This window comes from Loa loa, assembly GCF_000183805.2.
Source record: "Loa loa unplaced genomic scaffold supercont3.225, whole genome shotgun sequence".
NCBI classification, from domain to species: Eukaryota; Metazoa; Nematoda; class Chromadorea; order Rhabditida; family Onchocercidae; genus Loa; species Loa loa.
In genome coordinates, this window is record NW_018108405.1 from 1 (window position 1) to 17,509 (window position 17,509).

Consider the following 17,509-nt stretch of genomic DNA (forward strand, 5'->3'; position numbering starts at 1 on the left):
GATAGTAGGTTGTAATAATGCAGAGAATAATAGCAAAAATATTTATTGAAGAGAGTAGAGGATACAATGTACGCATGCAGTTCTTGGTTAGGTGTTTGAAAGGCAATGATCTAGTTATAGCCTTGACTATATATACAATTTTAATTAACAGCATATTTGGTGGGAGTGGTTTATAACAAACATTACGTTAGATATTCCTTTGGATAAAGAAAACTATTAAAATCCGATTACAACAAAAGGCTCTGTTTGCAACATTAAGCATTGCAATTAAGATTGGTTCTCAGACAAAGAAATTTAGCTTATGAGTGTGCTTTGTTGCCATAAAAAAGGAAAGGATGTTCACTCAGATAAAGATAACAAAGAAAAACGCATGAAACAATGAATTTGAGGAATGTAGGATTGGTTAAATGACTCATGACATTGTTACAGTTTGTGTGATTGATTTGTACATTGGTTTATTTGATGACTTTATTTCATTTGGACCTTCGCGATATTCGAAATTCGCGACAACAATAATTAAATTGCAACAAGTTGCACAATTGAAAGAGGGAAAAAGCACTTGGAATCTATGAATTCAATGAAGAAATGTGATAACTATCGGGTTATTTTGGCTATTATATAAGGAAAATCTATCAACTCAAACAACCTTTTTCTGTTCTAAATTTCCTACAGACCATTTTGTTAGTAACAATCTTGATTCTTTCCTAAATAAATACCGCATCTTCAACATAAAGTCTATTGAGGTGGTAATCATTTTGAAGCAATCATTCCTTTGAGTAAATATGTCGAAGTAATCGAGGTAATAAATAATAATTTTGCTAATAATAAAATAAAAATTCAATATAGCAAACGATTTTCAAATTTCAAAAACTGTGCAGTATTGAGCTATTAATTAAGTAAGGTGCCGTTCTTGAAGTATCCCTTACTGGTTATTATCAAAAATTTACGAAATCCTTGGGTTTTTATTCGATATTGAAAATGCAATCGAAATTATCGTGAAAATTTTGGAAGAATTACAAGAGCATAGATTAGACTGACAGTCGAAGTGACAATACTCCTCAGGATTTAGATTTTTAGTCCAGAAGAAGAGGAATAGGTAGTACCACATATTGTTGATCTATAGGTCAATTGATCTGATTATCAATGTTCACACTATTTTTTTCCTTCATATCATTTATGCATATTGGGTTATTTTCCAGTGTGCAATTGTTTCATTGTTAAAAATGCAATGAATATAGACTGATATGTCAACATACTACGTCTTAATCTGAATTTTACAGTTAGATTGTATTGCTCCAGTTGATAAACTGTAGAATATAATTGGTAGAATAATGAGTTAAGTTATGAGACATACCAATTCATTTAATGTATCTAACCTGGCTACGAAATTTCAGCTCATCTTCGAACTTTGCATAACCTGGTAGGAATTTTTTGAATTAATTCAAGGAATTTGCACAGATCGAACTGATTTTAGAACTATTAATTTATTGAGAATTTTGCAGGTAGTACGGTATGCATCACAAGGAGGGTATGAAATGGCAACACCGCTCTGCAAGCAGACTCTGAAAGGTTATGCTTTATGTGACGTTGAAAACGGAATGAAGACTATGGATGAATCGTTTTTTATTGTAATTTATTGGGGATGATGATTTGATTCGGAAGCATATCAAGTGAAAAAGATGAATTCGTTATAGAAGATGAAAATAAGTGAATAAAGCGTAATGAATGATGAAAGGAAGAAGGAAAGAGTAGGTAAGGTAACTAGCGCAAAATATTGCTAAACAAAACTAATTCTGATAAAATCTCTCGAATCCTAAGCCATTTCTTCTAGGCTAGCCTATTACAGAGATAATTATGAATTGTTGGTGAAATAATTGTCAAATGTCAACTTTCTAAATTTGTTTCTCCAAGATCGTTTGTATGGATTGTCTGTTTCACGAACAATTGTTGTGATACATCATTGTCAAAGTCTTGTCAAAGCTTAATACTTGCAGGGATTTTTCAGTAAGCCGTGAAATTACAAAATGTGAAAAAGTGGAGATAATCGATTGTGATATTGTAGTGAAATGGTTTTGCAGCGTTAACACTGAAACAATAACAAGTTCATTGGTTAATTAAACAACCTGAGATAGCTAAATTTCAGGAATGCTATAATTTATTTGATATCGATATCGTACTATTCCAAGTATGCTCGAAACAAACATTCTCCCTTGCCGTTATCACCAAAACAAAGTGACAATGATAGCAATTATGTGATAGAAACATGTCTCATAGGGAGGAAATAAATCGTTATAAATCTTTCTATTATGCAGTCTGAGAGATAAGATAGAAGTCGAGGTAAACTCAAGGTTAAACAACATGCCAAAATGAGGAAAGGGAGTGATGATAAACTGTAGAAGTGATTTAAAGGTCACATCATTTTTCATAAATATTATTATTATTACTAACAAGTATTTCGTGATGAATGTATGAAATATAAATAATAACGTAATTTGATGATACAGTAATAACATTTTAATTATGCAGAAAATAATAATGGAGAGAAAGAAAAATGATAACAGTTATGATAAAAGAAATAATTGGCATAAAATAACACATAATACTAATTAAGAGGTGGTTGTTATCTTTGAATGATAAAGCAAAGTTTGAATTTGATATGAAGCTTGAGCGCAAGATTCCTTATTTTTGCAACAACATATCACCTTGCTTCCTTCGGGACCATCTAAATCCTTGTTATTCCAATTTAAAACAAAGCATCCAATTTCTGCAGCCACTGATACTGAATCGCAGAAAATTGAGTTATCTGAAAAAAATAGCACTTTTTAAAATTACTAAGAGAAAAGGAAAAAAGAAGACACAATAAATATAAGCAGATAAGATTACAGTTAATCTCTTTCTTTTTATTACTTTTGTAATATTTAATTAATCATTGTCATCTTTCTTTAACACTCATTTTTTTCTTAAATAAAAATTTCAACGGGAACAGAAAAGTGCTAAGGATCGGGGTGCATGTTATAGCTAATTACAATGAAATGGAAATGTAACGAAATGATTTAAAACTATAAAAAATGAAGATAGTTATTAAACCAAAATGAAAAGCTACTTTACTATTTACTCTTAAGATAAATGAATTAACAGGACTTGATTTCATCGTAATATTTGAATGATTTCAATGATACAATGATTATGATACATTTACCAAATGATTTCGGTCTATGATTTCTTTCGCTTTTTAATAAATCAAACTCGTTCGGAACACATTTCGGATGTCCATAAAAATTGCCTGTTTTAGCTGTAAAAAAAAAAGAAAAAAAGCAGTTATAAATGAAAGAATGCAATAAAAGGAAAATATAGCATAAATCACGAGAATATAGTTTAATGATCATAACAATTTACGACAATCAATAGAATTTTTACACTCTCAAATCTAAACTTTTAATTAAACAATACCATCTCTGTTACTCATAATTTCAAATCAATATATCCTTCGTTTTTCTTCATAATTTATTTACATCAACTTTTTTCATATGTATATATATATGAGCAAAATTGATAATTAAACTTACGATCAACAAGTATAGCTGCATAAAAAGAAGACCATTGACACAGTAATGAGCCACGTAAATCAAACACGTGACGAGTCAGATAAGGTTTCTGTAAAAATAAATTTTGCAAATGTATCATTTCATTACCATAAATGTTTCATGTGAAACAATGAAGATAAGCATAATTCGAGAAGTAAAAAGCCTACTTCATAATATCCTTCATTCTCCATAAACGTTTTTATTGTCATCGCGATCATTTTTGGACCTTGATTGCACGGTAGTGCATCAAAATCGTAGGAACGACAAAAACAAATACCGGCAGTGGATTCGAGATTATACCACCAGAATGTTTTGCAGAATTTTGTATCCGTACCGGTCATGCAAATTATGTAATTATTAAGAAGAATTATAATTTCAATGGCACTATGAAATAATTCACTTTTCCAAACATATAAAAATTTCAATGTTTTAACTATTTGGAAGAGACAAAATTTGAGTTTCGCCAGTAATTCAATATCATTTGATGTAAACTTTTAATATAAACGATTCGCCATCTATTCAATTGAACAAATGGCAGATCGCAGTGAGTTGTAGGAATTCTAAAAATAATGGAAGATTAATAACAAACAAATTGAGCATTGAAAATGCGATATGATTGAGATGCATTTCGCTTTCATCCACCATTTGTCGTGTTACAGCATCACCTGTGATATTGAATCGTGTGATATCTAAATGATACTAATTATTATTTTATATTTTTCCATGTTGAAATTGTCTTTCTTTTTTTATTTATAAATTTAATTGATAATGAAATAGTTCAGTCATCATGAGCATATATTGACTAACTTGAATCCTCGTCAAATACTGGGTGTATAAGCACGAAGCAATAAGAAGTGTGACGTGCATATACCAATTTACTTTTTTTCATCTCCAGCCCAATTGCTTCAAATTTCGAGCACTTTGTTAATAATTTGATTGGCTATAAGTTCATTTGTTGACAATTACTTATTCACTTATAATGTCCTTTTTACTAATACGACTAAACTAGCTATTGTAAGAAAGCTTGCTAATTAAAATAATTGCAAACGATTAATTTAAATGAATTAAATGAAACGAACAAATCGTTTTGCGCGATCCGCAATTTCTGTTGCCAACTTTCGATCACAGTGATTGCCATTGTTTTGGAGATTACAACTGCATGCGAATATCTTTATTGGCATTTTATTTGTATGGAAAAGCCTTTGAAAGCAATCAACTGATCTTGTTATGGTAGATTCATCAATCTGCAAAAATTTTAATCTTTCTTCATCCATGAATTCTTAGGTTTCATTTTATTGATTGTCTTACTAGCGAATTTCAATTACTCATTAAAAATAGGCTGATAAAGTCTTTTTCATTCACCAATCAATCATAAATTCATTTACATTATACAGCTAGCTATATGAAACAATAATACCAAATAATGCTTTCAACAATTCTTACTTCCACTTCCACATAACTGCAAGTATCATTTTTCAGGAAGGTATATGAAAAATCGATCGGATAAAATCCATCTCCTAAATAAATTTTCAATTATCATTTTTTTTCATATTATTTGCAACAATTAATATACAATAATATATTGATATACCTGGATATGAATAAAAAATAGATCCATTTTTGAAGCTATTTTGACTGACATCACTTATTGTACTGCTATCAATATAATGCAATAAGCACACATCATAATTGATTGTCCTGATAAAATACTGATTGAATAGATATTGATATCTATCGTTATAAAAGCATTTTGGACGAGTACTACTTTCATTGGCTAATTTGATGTGTATATCAGGCTAAAAGTTGCATCAAAGATTGGACAAAAAAATTATGAATCTTTCATTAGCTAAGTGATATTAATTACGCGCATTACTTTGGTTAAGATAACTTTGACTAGGTTCATCCCACTATCTTTCTATTGTGGCAATTTCTATTCAAAAAAAAAAAAAAATGAAAAAATGTAAGTCCGTTCAGAATGGAAAAAGGAAAAACTTGCATTATAATTGCAGAAGTGTTGATGATCACAACAACATACTATATCACCCTTTTTGGTGGCCTGAGAAATATTGAAAGGACAAAAGTCATAATAATCTGCAAAATGATATTTGTAACTTATTTCTGTTAAATTATATTTTCCTAATGAATTGTAAAATTTCGAATTATCATTGTATTATGACATCGTATGTCTCTACCAATCATTGCTATAACTTTGATTGTAAAGATAGCTTTGTTAATGAGTAAAATTAGCAAAAATCAAGCAAGGAATATTCAGCTAATCTGATAATCTTTCATTATCATCCTTTTTTGAATTACAAACTATCAGCTTATCTGTTTACATCTGCAACATTTGCGCACTCTATCAGGCTATCACTGAAAAGGTAGCGCAAATCCATATATCTCTTCATCAATAATAATTTTAATGTAATCAAAGTGTAGATTATTGGGAGAAATTAGTGATGATTTAAATCTTTAATGGGTTATTAATATTTGCAAATTCGCCTACTTTATCTTTTGCACTTTTAAAATTTTGAATTTAAAATTTGAAAATTGCAAGTTGATGGTTCACTTTTTGCTGAGGAACAAAATGTTCTGATTATTGGCCTATGACGGATATCTAAAAGGCCCGATTGTTGACATAAATCTTCTTGAACATCAAATTTAATCAAATTCTTCCGCGTCAAGCGCATATAACAATACTGCAAATGATAAATGTAGCGAAGTTGATTGGTCGAATTAATTATGAAAATCCTCATTTACCTCACGTCCTTACTATTTACGTAAACTTCAATAACACTTTCAAAGTGTATTTCTTTGTGAAAGTTTTCAAAAACTTTTCCATAATGTTATTTAGTACTAGAAAAGTTAAAATTAAACTTGCACTAGAAATTATGCGGTTCAAACTTATCGATAATGTATTTATAAAATGATCCCATGTAATGTTACAAAAAAGCTATACGATAAAATATAATCAGTTACCTCATATTCATTCAGTTCTTCCATCCTCGTGATCATTTTTCGTATGGATATCGTAAAAATTACATTGCTCTCCTCCTGTTTAGCTCTGTAGTTCATATATTTTTTATATACCGTATTTGCTACATGCCGTACATACCATTGATTCATACCTTTTCTTATTTATTTACTTATTTTTTGTTTTCGTTTGCCAATTATAACATGGAAATAATTGTTGCGCAATATAACATAATACTGTATGAGTATATTCAATTTAATGAGTAATATTTACATATTATTAAAGTTGATAAGATAAATTGAAGTTGACAAGCTAAAGTAATACTTACATATTATTTGTGGTGACAGGCTAATTTTGAAATCTGATAAGCTAAATTTGTTAAATTGGTGATTTTTACGATTAAAAAAGAAAAAGAAAAATTCACAAATAATTCCAATTCATTAATTCAATCACTCAATTACCTATCGTTCTCATTCTTTATTTCTCTATGTCTCATTTCAGCAAATACTCTCATAAATAGTATTAACAGCAACAAACTATTTTCTTCATTATGTTAAAGCTATCTTAGACAACTTTTTCATGTGAATTTTTAAATCGAAAATAAAATCCAATAAAATTTACGCGTTTTCTGCAATTTTCATTTCATTTAAAGCACAAAATATCTTATAATTCGTCGTGGCATTTTTTCGAAATAAACTCGCCGACTTTACTATAAATAAAATTAGCATTAATAATGCGATATGCAAATAAAAATAATAGTAGGAAAAAAAAATTAAACTTATGCGATTAGTTTTATAATCACTAATTAATGTTTACTTTTTCCCTTTTGGTTTTCAGTGAGAAATATTTGAAATGAAAATGAATATTCTACGGTAGTATTAGAAGGCTATTTTCATATAAATCATGTTGAATTTCCACGTAAAATAATCATTCAAGCAGAAAGAATTTGCAAATCTATGATATATAATTATGAATAGTTAGATTATCAGCACTTATCAGTTTGTTTGATAGTTTTAAAATATTCAGCGATTAAGTGACACAAATGATTTTATTATTAGCAACAAAGGATGAGTTAAAAAAATGTGATTGGTAAAATAACAAATGTGCTAATAAAGAAAAGAAAATGATTGAACATACTTTGACATTTCGCCATTTCCTGATTGTAACAACAGCAGAAATATTTGAAACTGGTCCGGAATAAACCGAATGTACAAGTTCCTGAAGTCTGAAAATTTGAATTTCAACCTGACAGATGTAACGATAAATCTTCGAAAAGAACGAAAATCTTCCTTTTTTTACAAATTTTTTTTCTTTTTTGCTCAAAACATAAAAAAATTAAAGTTGACTTATTTGATTAGATAGAAAATGGATAAGTTCGTTTAAACAAAATTTGTTTTCTTTTTCTTCCTCATATACTTGAAAATTTAAAATAAAACATGAAATTGTAAAATCTAATTTTTGAATGTTTGAAATTGTAAAATTTCAATCTCGAAAGTTTAAAAGAAATATGAAATTGTAAAATTTGATTTCCGAGAACTAAAAAATACAAAATTTAATTTCATATTATTAAATGTCTTTATTTAGCGAACACCAAATAGTTATCAAAAATATCTGATCTATTTCCTTTTTTTTTCTTGCCAATTATTTCAAGCTCAATAATTTTTGCTCAATAATAATAAACCGTTGTTGTGCGAAATATTTTGAATTTTAATTCAAAAAATCGAAATTACAGTTCGACTAACTTGAGTTAAAAGAGCATAACTCATTGAGCAATATTTTCCTAAAGAATATTTAGCGACAGTTGCATTGTATTGTCCCATTCTTAGTATATTTTCAAGCTTTGACATATATCTTTGACCGGCAACTGGATTGATAAATTTTTGCTTGCCATAAGTAAAACATACACCATTATTTCCAGTTACTGGTATCTGCATAAATAGATAGCTTTAAAGCTCTAACTTTTAAAATAATTGAAACAAGTGGATATCTGACCATTAATCTCATCATTGATATCCTATTCGCTTAGAGTTGTTATTTTTAAAATCCATTTCCAAATGATTTACTTGTCGGTAATCTTCTGTTATACAAGTCTTTGGTTGATTAATATCTCTCACGCGTTCCGCCATTAAATAATCATTCTTTTCAGCCATCGATTGAACGATCGCATAACGATGAATGAGAAATTGTGACTTTAGATGAATACGCCAATTTTGTTCAGTTAATTGTTGACAATTTTCACAACAAATTATAAACAAATCCATGAAAATATTATTGCCAATCTATAATTTGGATATTTGCAATTATTGTATTTCAATGGAATATAATAATTATGGCTATATGATAATCTATCAATTGATTGGATTCGGTTGGAAATTAGAAAAAATGATAATTAACAATTCAAAAAATAATAAATAAAACTATACCTCAATATTCAATAGTAATCTTTATTTAACGTATATTTTAATTATCTATATATACTTACTATAGCTACTAATAAAGGAAGGAATGAAAAGACTTACCGAAATGACTACCTCCTGATATGGATCTTTAAGGTTTGGTACAAACCATAAATGTGAGCATAAACTACTTCCAGCATTATCAAGATGCATAGCAGTAATATCATTTTCATTCGGATCATTGAAATATAGAATATCGTCAAATCCTCCCGTAAATTTTATACCATAAATGCACATCACAGGAAATTTTCTAAATATTAACAGGATATGACAATGAATTGATTATTTAATTGAAGAATTAAATATTAGTAAAAATGAGATTCCAAAAAGTGAACATTACTTGGTGTAATTTGATGTCATATTTGGTGACTGACATTCAACTTCTCGCCGTTCAGATTGTTTTGTAGTCTGAAAAAGTATCGAATACTTTTTTTTTTAGCAAGAAAAGCAAATAAAAAAGGTAAAATATTTGATGAAAAATTGAAATAAGTTTTCTTTTCATAAAATTTTATCACATGCTACTATCATTATATTAAATTAATTAATTATCAAATCGTTTGTTGTAAAAATTTTAACAAGGAATTAAATTGATTCTTTATACAATGACAAGAGCAATTGTTATGATCATAATAGAAGAAGTAAAATTATAAAAGAAATTAATCTCTGACGCATTTCACAACAGCATAATTTCACTTAAATAATGTATAAATTTCTAATTTCAACTTCTGTATCTTAAAAAAATATGATTGCAATTTTGTTTTTACTTAACGCATCTGATAACTAGCGGAATATCCTGTAATTAGAGCTCTCATTTAGAATGCTAAGAGATCTAATCGAAAAGTTTTATTTTTTTTCTGAAACTTCTTACAAAAATTATACTTTATCGAACTACTTTTAAATCCAAACTGATCTTTGCTTCAACAATTCCTTCCTCATATTTTAATTTTATATCATTTCGCAAAATTCTCATAATTTTGAATAAAAAACCATTTCTTTTCATTCATAATTTGATTTTTAATGAAAACAAACAAACATTTGATAGAAAAAAAATTTAATTTATTTAGAAAAAAATTCCTGAACAAAAGCATTGATCATTCGCGAAAGCTAACAGTTTTTATCGGAAGAGAAATCGGATGTTCTTTCGGAAGAGAAATCGGAAGAACAGCTAAGCAAAATAATAACAGCCACATTCTAAGTAAACCGTTCAATTGCTATCTTCAATGAAACAATGATTCGATTAACTCTTATAAATGCTTAGAATGTTTACAATAAATAAATTTCATTGTTAGCATTAAATAGTATGAGACAATTTGGATGATAATTTAATTACAAAAAAAATTTTTTAGATGGAAAATTTGCATTTTAATTTGAACAAACCAAAATAAACCATATTATCAAATTGTCACAAAAATAATTTGTAAAGGCATTGTGATATACTAGATAGTTCATAGTGGAAGAAATGAAAGTATTTGTAATGTGTGATATGATTTATCATGAAAATATTTTCGAAGGTATGAAACCTTGATGATTTCTTTTTCATTTCATTTTCTCAAATAAAATTTAAACCATCGATTACAATGGAAATGTTTCTTTGTAATGTAGAAGAATGAAGAAGATAATGTAGACTTTGTAATTGATGAAATTTCGAAATTGATTTGTAAAATTTTTAATTTCAAACTAATATCTTACCAAATATTATAACATTCGACAATTTTAACATAGAAATGGCGTTGCGAATTGCACATAATGCAAATAAGGAAGATTTCTTATCATGACAATGAAAATTTAATTATCCGTTTTAATAAACTTTTGCACTACTGATAATCCTTAATTACTTAATCAACTACAACTATCTCTTCGATTTGTTAAAATTATAGGACAGATAACTATCTCGATGATACAGATTGGACGATAGAATTTTGCATAACCTTCCGAAAACTCAATTGATATCACCGCCAGTGCTTGCTTTTGTCTTTTCTTGCGATTTGAGCGCACGTGCATGCAATCACAATTGCAGGCTGTTATCAGAAGTGATGAAATTCAGAGAGTAGCAGTCCTGTTGTATGTTTTTTTTTTCTCCAAGAATTTGCACCATGTTCATGCTCATATTTTGCATATTCAACAAAGTTAAACACAGATATCTTTGATTAACTAGCAAAAAAGTCATTACAAAATTATTCTTTTATATCTTTGATAATTATCCAGCAGATGTTGAAAGGTTCAAAAATTTAGAACTATCAAGTTTAATTAGTTTACTTTGCATAATATATTCACCATTATTTTGCTCATCCTATTTGTTAAATAGATTTATATAACTGCTAAGGCAAAAGTTGGTGCTTTTCTGGCTTAATTAAATTGTAATCAACCTGAAGTTAAAAGATGAGTAAGTTTTGAAAGAAAACGACCTGAATTTTGTACTTCAATAATAATTTAAAATGAAAAAATTTCGAATTCGAATGCTTTTAATTTGAAATAAGGAAAATAAATTGGAATAGTTTTACGAGTAAAGAGTACTTTCCTTTTGGATGATCACATACACACTTAACATTTCCGCTCCTCCCCTCTACCTCTTCCGTTTCCATTTCCCTTCACATTAAGTCATTATCGGAAAAATTTTTTCTTCTCAATCCTAAATTTTCAATTCGTCCTTATTTCGCTTTCAGCATGGCCTAGGCTCATTCTAGGCTTCCTCTCTCATCTTTATTATGTTTTGCTTTACTTCGCTTCCACTTACATTCTTCCTTTTTGTTTTATAGCGGATCAGATCTTCCCTGTATCATTATTGAAATTTAATAAATAAACATTAGTATAATTAACAAATAACAATTAACAATTAATAGACTGGAAGAATGGACTGAATGGATGAAATGCAAGTTTAAATTATCAAAATGAAAGTAAATGGGATGAGTTGAAACTAACCTTCAAATTATTGACTTCAATCTTTCCCAAAGTTTAATTTGCAAGATAACAATGCTTCTAATACATCCTTTTCTAATTAGTAATTAATTGACCATTCAATTACTGTTACTTCCAATTTAATTTTTATTTCTTTCCAATTTCGCTTCATTCGTTCCATCGTTATACTTTACCTCGCAAGTTTCATTTCATTTCCATTATCTGTTTTGGTTTGGTTTTATTCGACGATGAATGATTGGAAAAATTTAATTGTAATAAAAATAAATTTAAAAAAAAGCCATTTCATATATTTACTGATAAATCGAATATTTATCAATCATCCTCTAACGTTAAATTATTCATTCTTTCACGTAAAGTCACATTATTTAATCTTCCACGTAACTTCAATTATGCAACCTTCTATGCAACATTCAATCTTTCACGTTACGTCAGACTATTCAATTTTCCATGCAAAACGCATAATCCCAATTTTCGACCATGTAAAGTAAAAGCAAAACTATAATTAGTTCTATTAGTAATTATGAGTAGCGTCGCATAATGGTAGTGTAACGGTAAGAAAAATGTATTATTTGCTGTGCAAAATTTTATGTCACATATTGATACGTGTGTTTCGTACGTTTGCACTGAAGTCTCGATTAGTTTTTCCTTTTTTTTTGTTTCTTGTCTTCTTTCTTCTTCCTTTTATTCAAATTAATAGATTACTTGATCTATAGAATTTCTAGCCGACCATAGAAATTAAAATGATGTGAGCTAATCATTTTAAAGAATTACACTAATTTGAAATTACAAAATTTTATTTGCTCCAAAAGTATTTTATTTATCATTTCAATCAGATAGATTCGGTTAGATTTGAAATTTCTGTTTTGAGCTGATGATTTTTTTGTTTTTATTTTTTTAAAATTTCCTTTCGAGAATTGATGGATGAAATGAAAATTTCACTCTTAAATTTTTTTGCCGAGATGGAAATAAATTTTTTTATTTGTAAAATAATAGATGATAAAATATGATATGGAGAGTTTATCACTTATTGCTCTTCTCTTTCAAAATTTTTTTCCTCGCAAGAAATTAATAAGAAGAAAGGGAGAGCTGATTAGAGCTGTTAACGATTAGAGCTGTTTCGATCACGTTGCATGGACCCTCTGAACTGGATTAAATATCTCTTTTTTAAGATTAAATTATCTGTTTATGAAGGTTAATGTAAAATTATTTATTTAGGAGGAAAACGTAAAACTATTTGTTCACGAAGGTTAACATGAAATTATTTGCTTATAAAGGTTGACATCAAATTATTTGTTCATGAATGTTGACGTGAAATTATTTGTTTATAAAGTATAACGCTGAAGTTATTTGTTTATAAAGAGTGACAATAATTTCTTGTCACCTATGGTACTCATATTTTCATCACGCTTCTAATGTTGATATCCTTTCCAATGTTTTTCTTTTTTTCTTTTTTTTTTTAAGTTCATTAGAACCATTGAAATTGAAGTTGTTGTACATGAGATTTATGGTTCAAATTTAAATTCAATTTTGGAAATTAACGAAGAAATACTGGACTGAAGAACATAATTGTAATCTCAACAACCCTAAACAGTTCTTAAATTTTTATTTTCATTTAAACGGATTCCACTTTTTTTTATCCGTTAAACTTGTTCACTTATCTCGTCATTTTCTAGAAATTCCTCTTCCTTTTTCTTCCTTTTCTTCATTTGACTGGTAAGGATCATTTAACGAATTATAGAATGATTGAAATGGGATAATTTGTAATGGCGAAAACTTCACTCAATTCATTTTAAATAAAGGAAAAAAAAATGTAGGAACAAAAATAGTAGGTCATTTATCATTAGCTAAAGCATTTGCAAATGACATTTTTCTATTGACGTATTTTTTCTTCCTGTAATGTAAAAAGATATGAGTTATTGATTTTTTTTGGATCGATTATTTTTTTTTTCTCATTCTATTTTTATTACAATAAAAAAAACAAATAAACAAATTGTCAACATTTTTGTTTGCTAATATTTTTGCTATAATTTGTGATTTTTTTCTTCGCATATTTGAATTAGTGTAATTAGACGGATAAATTTTTGTACTTAAAATACTATACCAGATAAGGATTATCAGTGATCATTAATAATTTTACTAAATCAATTTGAAGAGTGATTGTTTTCGCCAAATGATGGACGGACGGACAAATGTTTGCAAACAGATCGTTTTTCATTTTTAGCTATCTTTTATTATTATTACCGTAGGTACAACTGTCATGATTATTGTTTGTCAATTGTCTATTTCTATCACCCTATCATTCTCATTGTTATCTTTACCATCGCTATATAATTTTAGGAAATTTTAATGCAAAGTTTTATATTTCAAAATAATAAATTAATTTTATCATAGCTAAAGGTCTGGAACATTTTAAAAATTAACATTTATCGGAATGCAAATGAGAACATTCGTCATTTCCGTTCAGCTCTGATGAATACAAAGTAATTTACGCCTACTCGTTGAAGTTTTAATGATGTCATCAAATACAAAAAGTGACTTAAATTAAATTTGAGGATTGTAAATTAAAAATCAATCTTTTTTTCGCTAGAAATTAAAAAATCAACTCTTTTATTTTCAACTAAATAGGCTAACTTTTTCATTTTAAACTAAAATCCTGCTAAAAATTATGGAATTGTTAGTGAATTCCCATTTGGTTACTGATAAAATCAACAATGATTACATTTTTATCCATAATCTTTGTCAAATATTTGTCGTAAATAATATAATTAATATCAAATGAAGGAATGAACATTTGATTTCATTAATTGACATATTACTTTATCAATTATTTCAATAAATATTTTGTCTTGTTCTTTCTTTTTTCTTTTTGCATCTCTCATTTAATTACAACTTTTCCTTGAGCATAATTTTTCTCACTTCCATCAACATATTTAAAAACACTTTTTTTTAGAAAAGTTAGCACTTAAAATTAATTGAAAAACTCGAAATTAATTGAAAAGCTTTTACTTAGGAAATACTTTTATTTGCATATATTCGATCTTTTCTTTTTTTTTGCTCACTTTTTTATTTAAAAACAAAATTCAAAATTTTCAATCTAAAAAACATGAAGAAAAGTATAAAGAAATAAATAGCTTTGTACTTTTCATTTGTTCATAAAAGAAAGATTTTACTGAAAGTTATTGAAATTTTTTGAAGTTTAGAAAATGGAAATATCTTTCCCGTCTTAAGAATTTCAATTTTGATTTGAGTTTTGAGAAAAATTAGATAACTTCTGAGCTTTTTGCATCGCAATTTTATATTTTTACGATGTTTTGGAAAAACTAATAATGATTTGATTCTTTTTTTCTTTTTCATATATTTAAAATTCCCTCAAAACTATTATGCGGCAAATAACTTTACGATTTATCAAGCAGAGAAATTGAAAGAAATGACGGGTAGCGCAATCGTCGCAATATCTCATTTCTAATCAAAAAAAAAAAAAGGCGGATAGTTGGGTATTGTGGAAGATTGAAAGTGGCAAGATGATACAAACAAATGGTGACCAATAAGTACTCAATAGAAAATGTGAATATTTTATAGAAAATGAAAATTGAAGATAAGGTAAGAGAAAGATACTTTTTTGTTGAGAATTCCTCGAATGACAATGAAAGTTTTTTTAATTTTTGTCTGTTTCAAAGATTTACAAAAAGGAGAAAAATCTGATTGGAAAATTCAAAAAATAGGAAAAAAGAAGAAATCAAATAATTGTTGAAAGTATAAAATAAAACTGATAATATTTTACATAGAAGGCATATAATCCTACTATTTCTCATCGAATATTTATCGAATCAAAAAAAAAAAAAGTAAAGTTCGTCAATTATAATGAAAGGGAGGGAGAGAGAGAGAGGGAGAGAAAAGCAGAGAAAGAAAGAGGGAAGCTTCAGAAATTCGACCAAATAAATGTGTGTGTTAAGAACGAGTGATAAAATAATATAATTTATTACAATGATTAAAATTGCCGACAAATTAAAACCAAAAATGATTAATCAATTAGAATTGAAGGGAAAGAGGGAGGGAGAAAGAGAGAGAGAGAAGGAGAGAGAGTGTCCTTAGAATTTAATGAAATAAATATTAATAGAATAATTTTAATTTAATGAAATAAATATCTATGTTAAAAAAAATTGAATGACAAATGATAAAACAAAATATCGATCAACTGTTGGAATTTATTACACTAATCAATGAAAATTTAATTAATATTAAATCAGAACAATAAATTTTAGTTTATCTATTAATCCAAATTAATTGTTCAGGCTGATATTCTTAAATGCAAGAAAGAAAGAAGTTCAGATGATTCCCTATTAAATGAATGTTCCAATTTACATTTCATTTTTAATTTATTAAATTTATTTTGAAAAATGGAATTTCCAAAAATGCACTCACAGAATGGACAAGAAATTTTGTCAATTTTTAAAAATTTAATTTTAAATTCTAAAAGAAGAAAATTTGAGTATTAGATTGTGAATAAGTTGATGAGATAAATGAGATATTTAAAATGTTTGGCAAAATAATTTGCTTTTTGATTTTCGAATTTTTTGAATAGTATAGGCTGGAAAAAAACAAGTGATTAAAATATAGGAGAAGAGAAGTAATCGGCCTAGTCTCTTATCCGCTTTCTTTCTATTATAGAGTAGAAAAAAAGAAAAAAAATGATTAAAATATAGGAGGAGAGAAGTAATCGACCTAGTCTCTTATCCGTCTTCTTTTTACGTTTCACTATAATTATACCTTCTTAAATTCAAAAAATATTTTTGCTAAATGGGACGAATAGTTAATTAGTTTCTTTCTTTTTTTTTCTCTTCATTTGGCATTATAAAGTACTAGCCCAGCCAAGTTAACCTTAAGCCTACTTATTTGTCTTTGGCATTTTCTTTTAGCTTTTTGTAGTAACTTTTTTCTTTTTCACTTTATTGAATATATTTTATCATAAAATGAAAATGAATTTAATCTTTTTGCGGCTGTTTTTAGCTCTCTCTTCACTCTTTCTTTATTGATATTTCTTTCATTCTTTCTTTCTCTCTCCCTCTCTCTCTCTCTCTCTCCTTACTCATTCATTGACTATGTGAACACACAAATGATTTCAACCGGTCAATTAATCATCATTTGCTAACAAGCTGATTAATTGAAATTAATTAGCAATGGTTGATGGAATGTTTCTCCTGCTTATACACGAATATTTCTAGTCCAGAAAAGCTTGGATCTCATTACTTTGGGCTTAAACTAGGCTCTAAGAATTATTTGCAGCTGTTATCAGCGTTATTTGTGATTTTTTTTCTCAATATATGAAATTAATCAAATATTTAAATCAATAATTGATGATTTTGTTCCATTTTTCCACTGACTTATAAATCTAAAAATGGTTATCATAATTGTATACCGATTTAAACTCCTCAATTTTAATTTCTTACTTTAAGTTTCATCAATTTTTTTATTTTTGTTAACCGCAAATACCCCGACACACACACACACACACACACACACACACACACACACACACACACACACACATACACAACACATATATATATATATATATATATACA

At 27.7% G+C, this 17,509-nt stretch overlaps 3 protein-coding genes across 3 annotated transcripts; 1 reads left to right on the plus strand and 2 right to left on the minus strand.

The window, feature by feature from the left end:
• Window positions 1-1,502: 1,502 nt before the first annotated feature.
• LOAG_06455 (hypothetical protein) lies at window positions 1,503-2,236 on the plus strand (the record flags this gene model as incomplete). The annotated part of the gene is made up of 3 exons (XM_003141991.1): window positions 1,503-1,618; window positions 1,995-2,109; window positions 2,144-2,236. Coding segments are annotated over 3 exons (324 nt in total), but the record flags the coding sequence as incomplete, so codon positions are not given.
• Window positions 2,237-3,131: 895 nt separating this feature from the next.
• On the minus strand, window positions 3,132-5,380 carry LOAG_06456 (hypothetical protein; the record flags this gene model as incomplete). Its single annotated transcript, XM_003141992.1, has 8 exons — window positions 3,132-3,292; window positions 3,567-3,654; window positions 3,752-3,968; window positions 4,174-4,273; window positions 4,392-4,524; window positions 4,664-4,828; window positions 5,028-5,101; window positions 5,176-5,380. Coding segments are annotated over 8 exons (1,143 nt in total), but the record flags the coding sequence as incomplete, so codon positions are not given.
• Window positions 5,381-8,297: 2,917 nt separating this feature from the next.
• Window positions 8,298-9,248, minus strand: LOAG_18204 (hypothetical protein; the record flags this gene model as incomplete). The annotated part of the gene is made up of 3 exons (XM_020450869.1): window positions 8,298-8,483; window positions 8,619-8,834; window positions 9,075-9,248. Coding segments are annotated over 3 exons (576 nt in total), but the record flags the coding sequence as incomplete, so codon positions are not given.
• Between the last annotated feature and the right edge of the window lie 8,261 nt (window positions 9,249-17,509).